Source organism: Pseudorca crassidens, chromosome 5, assembly GCF_039906515.1.
Source record: "Pseudorca crassidens isolate mPseCra1 chromosome 5, mPseCra1.hap1, whole genome shotgun sequence".
NCBI classification, from domain to species: Eukaryota; Metazoa; Chordata; class Mammalia; order Artiodactyla; family Delphinidae; genus Pseudorca; species Pseudorca crassidens.
In genome coordinates, this window is record NC_090300.1 from 54,311,099 (window position 1) to 54,330,489 (window position 19,391).

Consider the following 19,391-nt stretch of genomic DNA (forward strand, 5'->3'; position numbering starts at 1 on the left):
ATTCATTAACTAAAGTTGACGTTGCTGCTGACGCTGTAGTTAATGTCCCACAAATTAATCTAACAATACCCGGTAACTCCTTGTTCACAAATCACACACTATAAATGGGGACGACCCTAGAATGATGTCTCTTTTCTTTGTTAGTAAAACTGCCATCCCCTAGCAAGGCTGGCGAGTGCAGGTTAAAAGCTCAGGCTTTGCTACTGGAAGATACTAGGATGAGAAACAGTGCCAATAACAAAGCACCGATGCTTATCTTTAGCTAGACTGGAACGCTGGAAAAGTGACATTTGACTGGAGCTATACACAGTGTCTGAGGGGCTCAGGCTGGCTTCTGTGAAAGGGCTCTCCTCTCAGCAGGTCACTCCAAAGGAATGAACTTTCATCTGTGATCCAATTGGCCACCTTTCTGAATATCAGCCTCAGGAAGTCGGTTTATATTTACATCTTGTGAAAGCATGACCAAGCAAATAGGTAATACTAACCTCATCTATAGCTTTCTTATAGCTCTGAGATAAGAGGAAACCAATCCAGAAGAATCCACATGAGGGGGAAAAGCCGGAAGAAAGGCAGCAGGTTAGACACAAAATGGAAATTGTTAGTACACAACTGATAAATGCAAAAAGGGCAAGAAGAACCTCAACCCAGAATGGTGTGAATGCCCTTCATTGTTACCCTCACTGTACTTCCTTACTTTAAAATGTAAAAAAATAAAGTAAACGAAAACATCTTCACATCCATTTCACAGAAAAGATTCTTGGAAAATTTAAATAAAATAAGTATATAATAACTCATTCCAAATTAATTTTCAAATTTCCACCTCCATCCTCTTATTTCTTTCTTTAAGGCTATTTGGGGTCTGACGTGTTACAGCAATGAAGCTAGATTTCAGGCTGTCAGCCCCCTATCAGACCATGCTTATCAAGTTTTGGTCTAGAAAATACAGTCCTAGAGCAGCAGAAATGCAGCAGAAAAATTGTAGTATTAATTCATGTGGAAAATAATATAGGAAAAGGCTAAAGTAAAAAGAATATACAAGAAAAATCCATAGGAAGTGCCCAAATATTCTTAATTGTTACTTTCAACATCTTTTCGCTAAAGCTGTTGAGTAGAAATTATGGAATAATGTGAGTTATTTCTCTTCCTGTCTTATTCTGTAACATAGTGCTAATGATCAGCAAAATAACCAAAAGTAGATAAGCAACCCAAGATCTGTTCATTTCTTTCCTAATCAGGTATGACTTCCTTCCAGATGCTCCTAGCATCCATTCTTATTAATCTCAACATTTTTTGTTTCATAGTCACGAGTGCATCCCCAACCACTTTATCCTGCGGGTTCTCTGGGAAATTAAAAGAGTTCAAAACTGTTTGAGAGAAAAGCACTCACAGCCGGTCGACTAGGTCGGGTAATTTCCCTGGATTCTTCAGGTTTCACCTTGGAAGGCTCATGGGAGAGCACAGGTGATCCTTCCGACTTACTGTTGGCTAGAGGAAAAAAACAGAGGGCCAAGAAAGATAATGACCGTCAGAAGGTGCTGGCTCAAGTTCTGGAGTTCTGTGGTGAGTCAGCCTTGGAAATGACTCAGCGGACACCTCATTCACTTAGGCAAATCCTCAAGCACATCCGTGAAAAATCAGTAAATGTTCAGGCAATCAAAATCAGCCATACGCAGTTAGTCTTTTAACCTGGAGGTCACTGGTAATTATATGAAAAACTAGCCAGCACCGCCATTTACTGAGCACTAATTCTGTGTCAGGCTTAGTGCTAAACGCTTTCTATGTCAATTGTCTCGTTGAATCCTTGCTCCAACCCAATGACGTGGCACTGTTTTCCTGTACGACAGTTGAACACAGAGAGATGACACAACTAGCCTAAGGTTACACTGAAGTTGCGTGCAGAGCTGGGGTTCTGTATGATTTCTCAAAGTCCTATTCTCAATTATTATACTAAACCAGCCTCCGAGCTAGCATCCTATGTTTGATTTCTTCCTTTACCACTTACCCATCAGGATAAGATTTTCTGATGAACTGTTGTAGAAAAAAGTAGAAACCTGTTTTATTTGGAGGAACGATTTTTAAATGGGGGGAGGAAAGGGGAGTTGTCTAGGGTGAGGGCAGGAAGGAGAGTGTTGGTGATAAAGCGGAAGGGCCCTAGAATAGAGGTTACAGAGCAAGGGCTGGGGGAGGGCTGCCTGACAGCTACAAGTGAAGAGCATCCCTCTGATTTATGAGTTTATAGGTAGAGAAGCAGCAATCTAAGGTGGGAGAGATTCTTTTGTTTGGTTTCAAAGTGGTCTTTCCTGGGTAGGGATACACCAGGGATATGAGTGCTTTTAACCCAGGAAAACTAAAGGCCAAAGGAAAGAAGATAAGAATTAAACCTGAACCAGATCAGAGAATTAAAATGGTATACCTAAGTTTGGTTTTCTTTAGCATTTGCTCTAACTAAGCAAATTAAGTTGCTTATGAATAGAAAAAAGGTAAGGGAATGGCAGTTTTCCAAAGTAAGTAACTTTATATCTGGATCAGGCAGCAACAAAAGTATACATAGCTCCGGGTGGTGCCACTGATGTCAGAAGACTGCACATAGGGGCAGCCACAGGCCAGTTCCTATCCCAATTCATAGACACAAGCATTGCACGTCTGACATCGACCTTTCCAAAATGTACATACATTTGAGTTTACTCAAAGAAATATTAGGAGGTAAAGTATAATTGTGTCTAATGAAGAGGCTAAGCGAGAATAAAGAACTGGTGATTTTCATTAGGCAGAGTAATTTATAAGTGTTTTCCAAATTGCACTTCAAAAAAATCCCGGTCTTTATTACTTGGAGGCCAAATTATCTTCTGAAGAAGATTATGCAGAAAGAGTACATTTTGATTAGCTATAAACAATAGGTTATCATGTATAATTAGCTGGACACATTAATGTTTTTCACAAGCTTCCTCATTAATGAAAACTAAGCAATGAAGAATGACTTGAATTAAATGGTCAGAGAGGCTAATTTTTACCTCTCTAATAGGAAAAACCAGAAGAGTCAAGTGTACTTCTTAAGTCATAGATTTTATATCTTCTCTCAAGTGTATATTTATTCTACATTAGCCTTTATTAACTTTCCCTTTGAAAAATACCTTGTATTCTGAACACAGTTGACACAAGGGGAAGAGGATACTTGGGGGTCCATGAAACTCTAACCAATCAATCAAATGGAAATGGAAATGCAGGTGACTGATGACTACGTTTTCAAGTAAGACCAATATTCTGTGATCTCCCTGGCGAACACTGGTATCTGCAATTAGAAAGCATTTAGTCCACACTGATGTCACACATATAACTGGGGATGGTGGTCCACTCCCCTAAGGAGACTGAGGCTGAGAGCAGTTAAGTGGCTCTTCAGCATCACACAGTGGTGGCCACGCCAGGACCAGAAGTCCTAGAAGTCAGGAAGTAATCTGGTTCCCTGTGCATGGCTCTCCTCCTCAGGGAATGCTGTCCTGGAAAGGTAGGGGAAAGCGTTACCTCGAACCCTGGTCCGTTCACTGGATCCTGCTTGTGACCCAGGTTGAGAGCCTCCTTGGGAGCTGGGCTGGGAGCTAGGGGTGCTGGAGCTGGAGGAACTGCCACTGCTCGTCCTCTGCAAGGGGCTCTCCACGATGGGCTCAGTTCTCCGGAGGTCAGGGTTGCTGCATGGACAGCAGAGCACAGAGATTACACTCTCAAGACCTTGCCACTGGTAGACACAAGCATAGTCCAGCCCCATCCCCAGTACAAAGGGGTAAAGAGAGTACCTATATGACCTTGCATTACAGGGGTCAATGGTAATGACAGTCATGCTATCCTCTGTGGAGCTCCTGGCCAGATTCTGCATCTGGACGGGAAGAACTCTTGACCCAACTCCTGGGTCATCACACCAAACGTATTAGCTCTGAAATGGTGAATCTTTAAAGGAGGCTTTCTTTTAAACCCCTTTTCCTATTCTCATTGTAAAACACTTGAAAATATTACAAGATAAAATTAAGGAAGCAATGCATGCAACCTCTGAATCAAGAGATATTCAACTATATTTTACTGGATGGAATATTATCTTCTAGTCTTTTTACTTTTGTATGTATGGAAGCACACTGTATATTCAATTTTGTGTCTTGTTTTTTTCCCCTTTAGACTGCATTGAGAGCAGCTTCTTATGCTTCTAAAAACAATAAAAGCTGCATAGTATTCCATAATATAGATAAATTAGTTCAACCATTCTCCTATTGTTAGGTGCTTCCAATACATTGCTATTATACATAACAGTGAAATAACCATCTAGATGCATACAAATATTCACAATCACATCTCTCCTAGAACTGGAATTCTTGGGTGGAATGGCATGAACTTAGGTATGTATGTGCACATATATATGTATGTGAATGTATAAACATACTGCCAGGTTTCACTGAAGTGTATGAGATGATCCATCTCACTGAATTCTTACCAGGTTTTATTATGAACAGCTAACTAATTTGTAAAAAATTGTTTCTTGTTGCTTTAGTGCAGTTTTTAAAAATTAAGTGAAGTAAGTCAGAAAGAGAAAAACAAATACCATATGCTAATACATATATATGGAATAAAAAAAAATGTTCTGAAGAACCTAGGGGCAGGACAGGAATAAAGACGCAGATAGATGTAAAGAACGGACTTGAGGGCATGGGGAGGGGGAAGGGTAAGCTGGGACGAAGTGAGAGAGTGGCATGGACATACATACACTCCCAAATGTAAAATAGATAGCTAGTGGGAAGCAGCCGCATAGCACAGGGAGATCAGCTCCATGCTCTGTGACCACCTAGAGGGGTGAGATTGGGAGGGTGGGAGGGAGATACGAGAGGGAGGAGATATGGGGATATATGTATATGTATAGCTGATTCACTTTGTTATACAGCATAACACAACATTGTAAAGCAATTATACTCCAATAAAGATGTTATTAAAAAAATGTAATTCTATGCTTTCCTTTTGCTCTGCCCATTTCAGGAGTATTAAGTGGGTAACAGGTACTCTGCACTGTGTTGGGTGTCAGATGCTTCATGTATAAATGTGAAAATAATATGGTCCCTTCCCTGGAGACACTTGCAGTTTGGTCTGTTAAAATCTGGCCACAAAATGGCATCATTAAAGCAGCAACTAAAGCAAATAATTTGTTTCTGAAAACACAAGAGTCTTGCTTTGCAGTAACGTATTTGGCGAAAATATTTGGTCGAGTTGCAAAAATTCTTAAATATTGGGTTATTGGAAGACATGGCTGGTGGTCTTGGAAAACAAGTGAAAATAAAATATGTCCTTATAATTTATTAATTTTGATCATACAAATGTAGAATTTATGACAATATTCACCTCTTAAATTTTTTTATGGTAAAGGGGTTGCTAAGTCAACCTAACAGTAAAACTGACTGCAGAAGTGAGTGCTGGTAAACTTAAGGAAAACTTTAAAAAGTCTTGATATTTTTATGGCACTCCTTTGAGTAGTAATTATTTTTGTGAAAACTGTTAGCATTTAATTGATTGAAATAGATTTGAATCCATAATGGAAATACCCTCCCTCCTGTTTGGAGAATACCTAAAATGATAAATGTGTGATACTTCTGCAATATGCCACCTTTCAAATTTTTCATTTTTTTTCCCAAAAGAAACAATCCTATCTCCTTTCATTCCCAAATAATGAATTCTTCCCCACTGCCCTCTTTCATTAAACAGTAGTGGTCAAGAATTATTTATGTATAATTAATAAATTCTAAAAATATTTTTTCTAAAAATTATATTACAGGTCAAGGGTGATGGGCATACTAAGGTTTCTTGGTGGTTGCTCTCATTTTGTGGAGATGTAATGTAGTGTTCTTTGTATGAAAAAAAAATCTACGAAGAGAATACAGTTCAGTGAGTTCTGAGTATTTTCCCTGGCAGCTGTGGTGTGGTAGCAGGATCCAGCTCTTTGCTCGAACACAGCACTCCTTTGATCATTTAACCAAAACCTTTCTATTAAATACCTGCTTTGTGAGACCAGTGGACCAGTTTGAGGGATGGAGGAGAGTACAGGTCACAGGGCAGACAGTCAAGGTACAACATAATCCTAGAGGTGAGACATGTGCGGTGGAGACAACAGCCAGCAAGGCAAAACTCCATGTGCTGTGCGAGCATCTGCAAATGGTGTTGGAGTTTACGAAACAAGGCATGCAGCCTAGAGTGGTCAACAGTGGTGTCAGGAAGGAGACAGGACTTGATTAGGCTTCAGAGGGGTGGGGGAAGAGTGAGAGCAGACATCGACTGGGGTTTTCCTGGGGCTTGTTGATGTAAAGAGGACGCCACCCTGACTGGGGACCAAGTCTGCGTTAGGAAACCCCGGAAGAGTGGGTCATCAGAAGAAATGGGCGGCTTATGCAGCAATGGCCTTAACGTCTGGCAGAGAACATGGGCCAGCTTATGAATGGTCAGGACGGAGGCAGGCTGACCAGATAGGAGGCTGCTGCCACGTTAGATGATAAGGCCCAGGCCAGGGCTGTCCTGGCATAAAAGAGTGGCCTGGGTATCAGCAGAACCAGCGGGATGAGCCTGCGTCTCTGACTGGGGCTCAAGGGCCTCTTTCAGTGTGAAGTTAATTGGATCCCATGGGCATTAAATCCCTGACCTGGGCCTTGTTAGTACAAGTCCCCCTCCAACTGGAGCTAACCAGTGTGGGTGCTGATCTTAATAGGGTGCTATTTTTGCTGCTGGAGTCTGAAAGAAGTGTTTAGTGTCTAGGTAACCACACATAGAAAGAGGGAAACCTTTAAAATGCTTTTCTACCTTATTTGCTTTTTTGGTAAAATATGAGTGTTTTGAGAAAATGTCACACTGTTCATATTTTTCTCTTCCTTATTATGTTGTAGTTTAGTCTGGCCTAGGGGCCAAGGGGGCTGAGATAAATGCTCTTAGCGGGGATCAATTTCAGAAGAATTCCATGAAATAACAGATTTCCCTTGTCCATATACTAACTGAGCCTACTGAGATCCAAATGTGTAAAAACTTGAAAACATTCATATAGATTTCTTTAAATGCTAACTGTTAGCTCAGACATTTGCCATCCTGCAGAGAATGCTGTTTGGTCTATAAAACACACAGTAAAGTGAAAATTATTCCATTTACTTGAGTCATAGAAAAAAGTCAAAACAGAAAATTAGGATTACAAAGTGATTTCTTGGCCCAAATACTAGGGCCAAGTCTATAATTAACTGGCTGCCCACCAAAATTCATTTTACTTTGTTCTTTGATGACATAGCAAATGAGAACAAACAAGCCATAAGAAGACAGGTTTGGGATGGGTTGGAGAATTATTTTTTGAAATTAAGCATTTAGTCATTGGGTTTTGACTGGGTGTTATTGGATTAATTTAAATCTTTTCATACTCTGAATGTACTTGTTTAATCAAATTTTAATGTGCTTTAAAAGAACACATGAATCAAAGTTAAATGTTAAAGTGCATGGAAGGTTTTAAAACAGAAATTTAAAAAATGAACAAATCAAATCACGATTTAAACTCAACTGTTCACCTTGACATTTAAGGCAGTATAAGGCATTTGGGAGTCTATACAGTATTGCAAAGGACAAAATATTTAAAAGCAACCCTTTTTTTTTTATGGCTTTATGGATGGGCAGTTGTTTGACAAATGGTACAAAAAGAACTATGAGGACTTTATTAGAACCAATAGAAAGTAAGACAGTCTCTGTGTTCAGTAACAGCCTCCCTCCCACTCCGCTCCCACCACCCGTGAATCACATCTCCCCTTGTCTGTGCCCCTGTGAATTTCCTTTACACACTGACTCTGGGCTTGGCCATGTGACTTGTGGTTGCCAATGGGACATCAGTAAAGATGATAGAAGCAAAGCCTTCAAAAGTGCTTGTTTATTGGGGCTTTCCCTCTTGGGATGCTGTCCCGAAATCACCAAACAGTCAAGAAGCCCAGGATGAAAGACCACGTGAAGGTACAGCTGACCTATCAGCTCAGTGCAGCTGCAGAAGCAAGCCCAGGTAAGACCAGTGGAACAACTTTGCAGCCAACCCACAGAATCGTGCACAATAAGAAATTGTTACTATCTCAGGCCACTATGTCTTGGCACGCTTTATTATGCAACAAAGGTGAACTAAAGCCATCTCTAGCACAGTAAATATTCCAAATCCCAAAACGTTTTAAAATGCAATCCAATCTAGAGTTGCAAAGTCTGATTCACATTTTTTTTGCGGTACGCGTGCCTCTCACTGCTGTGGCCTCTCCCATTGCGGAGCACAGGCTCCGGACGCGCAGGCTCAGCGGCCATGGCTCACGGGTCCAGCCGCTCCACAGCATGTGGGATCTTCCTGGACCGGGGCACGAACCCGCATCCCCTGCATCGGCAGGCGGACTCTCAACCACTGTGCCACCAGGGAAGCCCCAATTCACATATTAAATGCTGGTCACTTAGAGATACGTGACAGCAAGGAACAGGCTTGTTGGGCAGATTGTTTCACAAGGCAGAGATAGGGATTCTCCATCCTCCCCCTCCCCTGCAATGCCTCTGACTTTCATTGCAGGTAAATAATTATTACCTCTTAGCTCACTTCCTCTCTACCTTTTCTGTAAGCAGAAAAACATTAGTTGTCTTCACAAGGTCTGCGTTCTTTGTAAAAAGTACAATGTTTAAGAGGTTCCAAGGGAAAAGCACATGCTTTGCAAACCACTGACCATCAAACACCAGTTATCTTAGGGCCTTAATATCATTAAAATAACATTTCAGAGGGAACAAAGAGCTGCTTTTTATTTGGCTATAGAATGACAGTTCTCTTTCTTTTTGGTTGAGAGAGGGAAAAAGATTTAAAGTTGAAACGATGCTTGATCTATAGCAACTAAACTTCTAAACAACTGATCTAATGAACACAGCCTTGAAGGCAGGGTTCCAATGAGCAAGAAGCACTGATAATTGGGGGCTTATCACCGCTCGAAGAGGGGGACTGATAAAGTTCAGGCCGGCAATCCAGCCTGACATTCCTTTGGCTCCCTGGTCACAGTCCGCTCTAGGCTTCCTCAGCTGCTCCCAGCACCAGCTCAGCGTGAACCTGACGAGTCACTGGACAAAAACTGCTCGTTGGCAACTCCACTCAGACGAGTTAGCTTCTTTGCCCTCAAGGGATGGATGTTTTTAGTGCAGTTCCATCTTATTTATGGACTGACCCCTTCCTAAGGCTTTTCATGTGAAGAGGAAAATGAAAGCTTTATGATCAAAGGCATTCCATATTTTAGGATCTGTACAAATGGTCATAACCTTCATTTTCAGTCTCTCCTTCTCTTTGACTAGCAAGAGCGCTCTCATGAACACAATGAAGACGGATAAAGCAGCCTGCCCAAGTTCCTTTTTATAGTCTCAGCAGAGGCCATTTGCTATTTCAGTTGATCCTAAAAAGGAGTGTACTCTTCATGAAAAAATCTGAGGGAAGCTTGATGGACTACAGCAGCAAACAGCATCTGTTACCACATAAAATCTGCTCAGATACTGTAAGGATATTGTTTATTTTCCAGCTTCTTCACTTGAGCACTCGACACCAACCAGTAGGTGGACGCAACTTCCTGATTGTAGGAATATACAGGGTCGGTAGAAAATTCTAGGAGAGCACAGAGCAACAGCGGGAGCATCACTGTATTTCAGTGATGCTCCTTAATGCCAGAGGTGATTTCCTCATGAGAACTAGTTCTTCTGTAATTTGCCGAACTAGGGAAGCTCTGCAGCTGGTGGCTACAGCATTTCTATGGCAATTACTGTCTCAATAGCTCCCACGGCACATTTCTTGGCCTGATGCTAAAACCAACTCAGATCAGGCCATTTTGTTTGGCTGGCTTCACGAAATGGTCTCTGAAGTAACGGTCAGGGGCGCTGCACCCAGACTTCTATTTGCAGTCTTACTCCCACGTTTAAAAAACTGCCAAGTAAGGTAAACCTGGTTGGATTCTGGGCTGATTCATTCGTTGACCCTGTGATTCATTGACTCGTTCATTCATGAGCCCTCACCGTACACTGATTTCTGTGAAAGGCTACTGAAGAAATAAAAGACATGTGTCTGGTCCACCAAAGCGTACAGTCTGGGTGGCCAGCCAACATGCCTCTGAAGTGAAAAAAGAACAAAGACATTTTTTAAGGAAAGCAACAACGACAATGGTAGGTGGGGACTTCTCCCTTCAACTTACCCATCTTCCTTCCCTTACCTTGCTCTGATGGGTTGAGATCCTAGTCTGGGTCCCAGAGCACTACCATTTCCAGGAGAATTCTTTCTCGCTAATGCTGGGGATATAGAAGTTGTTCTTTGAGGCACCTGAAAGAAAACCAGAATTCAGAGATATTTTCCATAAAATAGCTTCCACAGGGTTCCGCCTGAAAAGCAAGCTACTCCTTTCCTAAGATCTGCCAGGAGATACAGAACTATCAGAAACAGGAAAGAAACATCTTGCATTTCTCAAAGAAATAGTTAACTCCCTAAACAAAATCAAACGAAAGGCAATGAGGCACATTTCAGCCACCATTAGGGAGTACAAAGTGCTCAATTTAAAAAACAAATTTAGAAACAGACCAAGCGGATTATTTTGATTCACTGGGCTAAAATAATTGATTCCCTTCATTTGCACAAGAGTGGTGGATATCAGAAATTTCTCTGGGGTATCATTAACTCAGCTGATCATTGGAAATTGCATCTGATGAGACATCCAGATAAACCGAGTTCCATTTTTAACTCACAATACAACTGATAAACAGGTAAGGAAATTATGAAATCTGGTGAGAAATTAGGGTATCAGGCTTGGGACATAAGCCACATGTTAGTGAGCTCAGAAAAACTACTGCAATAGATCCTGAACGGTTCTACTTCCTAATCAACTTGCAATTTCTAATTAAAAACAAACCGCCAACACTGAACTTTGGAAGGTCAATTTGCAAACGTGATACAAAACAGGACTAATACTGCAAATACTGGAAGGTCTTCAAAAAACTATGTGAATACCAGTCAGACTGTGAGGTACGGTAGGAAAACGTACCATTACCTTATCTGTCAAGGGCCTAAGGTAGAATTCAAGTATGCCTCATGTTAGGAAACATTTTCTAATGAAATCAAATACTGGTAAGTGCACCAAAGGAGTCCAACATGAGGGGACAGTAGAGGAAAAACTTACTTTATGAAAAGTGACTAGGGAATGAAAATGTACATCTCCTGTGACAGCTGGTTGGGCTAAACATTCATGAGGTGCTTCAACTTTTATTTATTTTTGGAGGTCCTTTTAAAGTAGGTTTATATTTTGTACTAGGTATTTTTAAATTATGCTTTGTTTTAATATTATGTTTAGTATATTAAATGATATTTAACACTAATACGGATCTTATTGGCTATTATAATACATTTTAAGATAAAGACCTAGAAAGATGAGTCAGTGAAGTGAAGCAGAATAACCGAAACAGTGTTCCCACCTGCTCAAATTAAATATTACTCTCACTAGTTTTCCTTTTGCACTTGGTCAACTGAAACAGTTGTAGAGAGAGACAGTCTAATGAATTATTAAAACCCAAAATCTTTGTATTGATCTAAATTTTTCCTCCCAGAGTTATAAGTGTGTGCCTGCGTGTTTTTAGAGAGTGGACCCATAACGTCAAATGTTTCCCCAGCTCTCCTGTCTGCTCCTCTGCCCATCCTATTCTCTAGATTGAACTTTGCTCCATAAATAACCTTTTCTGATGGCATCTCTGCTTCCACAAGATGAGAACAACAACAAAAGAGCCATTATCAGCTAATTTCACTTTCAAAATAATAGAAATCCTGGTATAATATCCTTCTGAGAGGAAAAATATTTGAAAATCATTGGGTAAAAAGGTCTTCTTTCTTTCTGGAATCAACAATGGCATCGATTTCTGGAAATTGTGGGACATTCCATTTGTCATAGCTCCTATGCTGAGTTCAGGAGAAAGGGGAATCCTGAACCGGGAAGAATCTGATGCAAAAATTTCTACAGTATTTTGATGTTTCCAGGTTGTCTGTAGTGAGATGCATGGCCACGTTTTAGGACATTTTTTGGAATGTACAACAACTTGGTATAGGCAAAAACAAAACAAATGAAACCAAACCAGTGGAATGGCTGGTCATTTTACCCTAGAGTTTAATCCTCAGTAATCAATTAAGGCTGGAATTAAATCACAACCTGGCCTAGAAGGAGCTTTCCTTAAGTGGAGCCAACTAAAATATTCTAAGAGCATTACTATCTTCTGAACATTTGAAACCTGTTTTCACTTTGGGTTATTAAAAATAGGAATAAAAAAATTCCTTACTTTTTAATCTGGAAATTTTAAATTTGTCTAGACATAGATTAAGTAATTGATGAAAATATCCATATTATTCTATTTCTTAAGATGGATAGTTAAAAGAACAGTTTGGAATGCTTGGGGTTGCGAGTTCTAATTCTGGATACAGGATATATGCTTCCAAGTCATTCAGTCTACCTGAGCCTCCATTTCTTTGGGGAAAATGGAGATCAGAAATGATAAACGACAATCCAAGTCTTAGCTTGGGAACGAGGAGGGACCAAAACAAACGCAAGAATGGACGGTACTTTGGTGCCAGGTTCTTCAATACTATGAATGGTCTGGAACGGGGGTAATAACAATGATAACAGTAATAGTAATAATAAGAATAATAACAAACAATGATGACGATGATGGTGATGTCGATAAAAACCCCAGTACTATTACCTTTGGTGGAATGTCTTCTTCCTGTCGTAACCAAGAGCTTCGGTCAAACTTCTCAATGCGAGTGGGGAGAGGCGGGTTTTCAGAGGTGGGATCCGAGTTCTGGCGCGGCATCTCCACACGGTGAGAGCTCACGTTCAGAGCCTCCTGAAACCCAGAGAGGCCCTTCGTGGGCTGCTCGTGCACCGACTGGGAGGCGGTCAAGGCAGGTCCCTGGGATTTCACAGCTACCAGATGTGGGATCTAAGCATCAAACCAACATCACAGCAGTGTTATTAGAAGAAAAAGCAGATCAGCTAGGACCTCACTCAGGGGAAGGGAAAATAAAATTTTAGGGAGAAAGAAACAGTACACAGAGCCCATCACCGTTCTCTGCAGCATGCTTTTCAAAGCCCCCCCGAATTTCCCATTTAGAGCTGGAGGGCTTGACCAGGGTTCCTGGCAAAGAGTTAAATGATTGACTTGGGACTGCTAAGAAGTCGGTGAAATAAGTGTCATGATAATGATTTTTAGTGAACATTTACTGAGCAGCAATACAATATATTTACAAGCACTTCTCTTCTAATGTTACAAACTTCTTCCTTTCAACCTCCTAACTTTGACTTCAGAGAGTGCTCTGTGAAACAAGAATTGCTCTGAACATCTTACTTCTTGTGAACTCACTAAATCGACCATGAGACGGACACAATTATTTTCCTCATGAGAATGTAAGGATTAGAGAGGGTAGGTAACAACCTGGATTTCACAGTTAATACGTGCCAGAGCCTGGGTTATAACCCACACATACGCTTAATTGTAGTTCCGGTATTGTAACCCCACAGCCTAACTGCTACACTATGCTGCTTTCTGGTGAACTGGCTCTTACCAGCTAGGATATTATATAACTCTCGAGACCAGGACGTTTCTTTTAGAGTTGTGGTAAGTCTCACAATTTGGCATGTGTTGATGTTGTTCATGCAGGGAAGAAATGTAGTCTTTAGGCAGAAGGGTGGCTTTTTAAGACAAATCATGAACATCTAGAGTTCAGAGTACCCTTTACCATTAGCACTGTTCACACTTCATTGTGCTCATGTGAGCCTGAGTCCCCCTCCATCACATAGGTAAGCTCCTCAGAGACAAGAGCCATGTCTGACCTCCTATCTCTGCGTCTAGCACCACGCCTGGCATGTGGAGGTGCTCAGTCAATCTTGGCTGGGAAAACATCTAGAGACTTTCTAAATTAAACTGTTAAGTCCACAAACATTAATCTAGTATCTGCTTTGTACAAGGGACCTACCAGACCCTCTTTGGATTGAAATCTCAGTGCCCAGACTGCTGGGGAGCATCTCTATAGCCCTCCTCCACCAGCCTGGCCCCGTTCCTCTTGCCCTTGAGGTCTTATCCCTGGAGCAGCCCTGCCCCAGCCTCTTCAGACTCTCCTGGGTCTGAAACCTGCAATATTATTCATTATGGTTCAGAGGCAATTCTCAAAGTCCAGTTCAATGGAATGTTATGCTTCAACCAGAATAGAACTGTAACCAATCAAATTTATATTAAGGGTAAATATCATTAAATATATTAAGTATTAATATGAAAACAAAGCCTATCTTACAAATATGTAGTACATGCGCCCCAATGTTCATAGCAGCACTGTTTACAACAGCCAAGACACGGAAGCAACTTAAATGTCCATCGACAGAGGAATGGATAAAGAAGATGTGGTACACATATACAATGGAATATTACTCAGCCATAAAAAGGAAGGAAATATTGCCATTTGCAGCAACACGGATGGACCCAGAGATTATCATACAAAGTGAAGTAAGTCAGAAAGAAAAAAAGACAAATACAATAAAGTAGAATTATATGTGGAATCTAAAATATGACAAAAATGAACTTATCTATGAAACAGACTCACAGACATTGAGAACAGATTTGTGGTTGCCAAGGCGGAGGGGGTTGGGGAAGGAACGTATTAGGAGTTTGAGATTAACAGATGCGGACTATCATGTATAGAATGGATAAACAACAAGGTCCTACTGTATAGCACAGGGAACTATATTCAGTATCCTGTGATAAACCATAATGGAAAAGAATATGAAAAAGAATATAATATGTTTATGTTTAACTGAATCACTTTGCTGTAAAACAGAAACTAACACAACATTGTAAATCAACTATACTTCAATAAAATAAATTTTTAAAAATGTAGTACAAAACACAAACCTACTTTAAAAGAGCCTCCAAAATAAAAACAAAAATTGAAGCTCCTGAAGAATGTTTAATCCAATTAGCTGTCACAGGGTATCTACATTTTCATTTCCTGCTCACTTCAATAGAGTTTCATAAGTTTTCCCTCTACTTCCCCCTTTTACAGGGCAATAGTGTCCTAAAAGGTCAAAGTTAGGGGCTTTTTAAAGAGGAAGTTTGTGTGTTAAAAGAGAAGTTTCTATAAAAATGTACCCCATGGACAAACCTCTTAGATAGCCTCATCCACCACAGGGCAGACAGCAGAAGCAAGAAGAACTACAGTCCTCCAGCCTGTGGAACAAAAACCACATTCACAGAAAGACAGACAAGATGAAAAGGCAGAGGGCTATGTACTAGATGAAGGAACAAGACAAAACCCCAGAAAAACAACTAAATGAAGTGGAGATAGGCAACCTTCCAGAAAAAGAATTCAGAATAATGATAGTGAAGATGATCCAGGACCTCATCCTGGAAAAAGAATGGAGGCAAAGATTAAGAAGATGCAAGAAATGTTTAACAAAGACCTAGAAGAATTAAAGAACAAACAAACAGAGATGAACAATATAATAACTGAAATGAAAAATACACTAGAAGGAATCAATAGCAGAATAACTGAGGCAGAAGAATGGATAAGTGACCTGGAAGACAGAATGGTGGAATTCACTGCTGTGGAACAGAATAAAGAAAAAAGAATGAAAAGAAATGAAGACAGCCTAAGAGACCTCTGGGACAACATTAAACGCAACAACATTCGCATCATAGGGGTCCCAGAAGGAGAAGAGAGAGAGCAAGGACGCAAGCAAATATTTGAAGAGATTATAGTTGAAAACTTCCCTAACATGGGAAAGGAAATAGCCACCCAAGTCCAGGAAGTGCAGGATAAACCTAAACAGGATAAACCCGAGGAGAAACACTGAGACACACAGTAATCAAATTGGCAAAAATTAAAGACAAAGAAAATTAATGAAAGCAGCAAGGGAAAAACGAAAAATAACATACAAGGGAACTCCCATAAGGTTAACAGCTGATTTCTCAGCAGAAACTCTACAAGCCAGAAGAGAGTGGCATGACATATTTAAAGTGATGAAAGGGAAGAACCTACAACCAAGATTACTCTACCTGGCAAGGATCTCACTCAGATTCAAGGGCGAAATCAAAAGTTTTACAGACAAGCAAAATCTAAGAGAATTCAGCACCACTGAACCAGCTCTACAACAAATGCTAAAGGAACTTCTCTAAGACAGAAACAGAAGAGAAGAAAAGGACCTACAAAAACAAACCCAAAACAATTAAGAAAATGGTAATAGGAACATACACATTGATAATTACTTTAAACATGAATGAATTAAATGTTCCAACCAAAAGACACAGGCTCGGTGAGTGGATACAAAAGCAAGACCCATATATATGCTGTCTGCAAGAGACCCAATTCAGACCTAGGGACACATACAGACTGAAAGTGAGGGGATGGAAAAAGATATTCAATGCAAATGGAAATCAAAAGAAAGCTGGAGTAGGAATACTTATATCAGATAAAATAGACTTTAAAATAAAGAATGTTACAAGAGGGCTTCCGTGTTGGTGCAGTGGTTAAGAGTCCGCCTGCTGATGCAGGGGACACGGGTTCGTGCCCCAGTCCAGGAAGATCCCACATGCTGCAGAGTGGCTGGGCCCGTGAGCCATGACCTTTGAGCCTGCGCGTCCGGAGCCTGTGCTCCGCAACGGGAGAGGCCACAACAGTGAGAGGCCCATGTACCGCAAAAAAAAGAATGTTACAAGAGACAAAGAAGGACACTACAAAATGATCAAGGGATCAATCCAAGAAGATATAGAAATTATAAATATGTATGCACCCAACACAGGAGCACCTCAATACATAAGGCAAGTGCTAACAGCTATAAAAGAGGAAATCGACAGTAACACAATAATAGTGGGGGACTTTAACACCTCACTTACACCAATGGACAGGTCATCCAAACAGAAAATTAATAAGGAAACACAAGCTTTAAATGACACAATAGACCAGATAGGTTTAATTGATATTTATAGGACATTACATCCAAAAACAGCAGATTACACTTTCTTCTCAAGTGTGCATGGAACATTCTCCAGGATAGATCACATCTTGGGTCACAAATCAAGCCTTAGTAAACTTAAGAAAATTGAAATCATATCAAGCATCTTTACTGACCACAATGCTATGAGATTAGAAATCAATTATAGGGAAAAAAACCCATAAAAAACACAAACATATGGAGGCTAAGCAATACGTTACTAAATAACAAAGAGATCACTGAAGAAATCAAAGAGGAAGTTAAAAAATACCAAGAACAAAGGACAATGAAAACACGATGATCCAAAACCTATGGGATGCAGCAAAACCAGTTCTAAGAGGGAAGTTTATAGCTATACAAGCCTACCACAAGAAACAAGAAAAATCTCAAATAAACAATCTACCTTACATCTAAAGGAACTAGAGAAAGAAGAACAAACAAAACCCAAAGTTAGCAGAAGGAAAGAAATAATAAAGATCAGAGCAGAAATAAATGAAATAGAAACAAAGAAAACAATAGCAAAGATCAATAAAACTAAAAGCTGGTTATTTGAGAAGATAAGCAAATTGATAAACCATTAGCCAGACTCATCAAGAAAAAGAAGAAGAGGACTCAAATCAATAAAATTAGAAATGAGAAAGGAGAAGTTACAACAGACACCGCAGAAATACAAGGCATCCTAAGAGACTACTACAAGCAACTCTATGCCAATAAAATGGACAACCTGGAAGAAATGGACAAATTCTTAGAAAGGTATAACCCTCCAAGACTGAACCAGGAAGAAATTGAAAATATGAACAGACCAATCACAAGTAATGAAATTGAAACTGCGATTAAAAATCTTCCAACAAACAAAAGTGCAGGACCAGATGGCTTCACAGGTGAATTCTATCAAACATTTAGAGAAGAGCTAACACCCATCCTTCTCAAACTCTTCCAAAAAACTGAAGAGGAAGGAACACTTTCAAACTCATTCTGTGAGGCCATCATCACCCTGATATCAAAACCAGACAAAGATACCACAAAAAAAGAAAATTAAAGACCAATATCACTGATGAATATAGATGCAAAAATCCTCAACAAAATACTAGCAAACAGAATCCAACAACACATTAAAAGAATCATACACTACGATCAAGTGGGATTTATCCCAGGGATGCAAGGATTCTTCAATATATGCAAATTGATCAGTGTGATACACCATATTAACAAATTGAAGAAGGAAAACCATATGATCATCTCAATAGATGCAGAAAAAGCTTTTGACAAAATTCAACACCGATTTATGATAAAAACTCTCCAGAAAGTGGGCATAGAGGGAACCTACCTCAACATAATAAAGGCCATATGTGACAAACCCACAGCAAACATCATTCTCAATGGTGAAAAACTGAAAGCATTTCCTCTAAGATCAGGAACAAGACAAGGATGTCCACTCTCACCAATATTATTCAACATAGTTTTGGAAGTCCTAGCCACGGCAATCAGAGAAGAAAAAGAAATAAAAGGAATACAAATTGGAAAAGAAGAAGTAAAACTGTCACTGTTTGCAGATGACATGATACTATACATAGAGAATCGTAAAGATGCCACCAGAAAACTACTAGAGCTAATCAATGAATTTGGTAAAGTAGCAGGATACAAAATTAATGCACAGAAATCTCTTACATTCCTGTACACTAGTGATGAAAAATCTGAAAGAGAAATTAAGGAAAGACTCCTATTTTCCATTGCAACAAAAAGAATAAAATACCTAGGAATAAACCTACCTAGGGAGACAAAAGACCTGTATGCAGAAAACTATAAGACACTGATGAAAGAAATTAAACATGATACAAACAGATGGAGAGATATACCATGTTTTTGGACTGGAAGAATCAATATTGTAAAAATGACTATACTACCCAAAGCAATCTACAGATTCAATGCAATCCCTATCAAATTACCAATGGCATTTTTTACAGAACTAGAACAAAAAATTCTTAAAATTTGTATGAAGACACAAAAGACCCCAAATAGCCAAAGCAGTCTTGAGGGAAAAAAACAGAGCTGGAGGAATCAGACTCCCTGACTTCAGACTATACTACAAAGCTACAGTAATCAAGACAATATGGTACTGTCACAAAAGCAGAAAAATAGATCAATGGAACAGGATAGAAAGCCCAGAGATAAACCCATGCACCTATGATTAAGTAATCTATGACAAAGGAGGCAAGGATATACAATGGAGAAAAGACAGTCCTTCAATAAGTTGTGCTGGGGAAACTGGACAGCTACATGTAAAAGAATGAAATTAGAAGACTCCCTAACACCATACACAAAAATAAACTCAAAATGGATTAGAGACCT

The 19,391-nt window shown here is 39.8% G+C and overlaps 1 protein-coding gene across 7 annotated transcripts in view; it reads right to left on the reverse strand.

Annotated features, from left to right (window-relative positions):
• The window catches only part of TNIK (TRAF2 and NCK interacting kinase), a 423,010-nt gene that overhangs the window by 46,602 nt on the left and 357,017 nt on the right, over positions 1 to 19,391 (reverse strand). For 4 of the 7 annotated variants that reach the window (XM_067738026.1, XM_067738023.1, XM_067738028.1 and 1 more), the window contains 5 exons: positions 12,763 to 13,002; positions 10,242 to 10,348; positions 3,520 to 3,683; positions 1,388 to 1,485; positions 486 to 509 (listed from right to left, as the gene is read on the reverse strand). In XM_067738026.1, coding sequence (XP_067594127.1) covers positions 486 to 509; positions 1,388 to 1,485; positions 3,520 to 3,683; positions 10,242 to 10,348; positions 12,763 to 13,002 — 633 coding nt within the window. The remainder of the gene's footprint in view (positions 1 to 485; positions 510 to 1,387; positions 1,486 to 3,519; positions 3,684 to 10,241; positions 10,349 to 12,762; positions 13,003 to 19,391) is intronic. The other 3 variants (XM_067738024.1, XM_067738027.1, XM_067738029.1) reach the window with 1 other exon arrangement.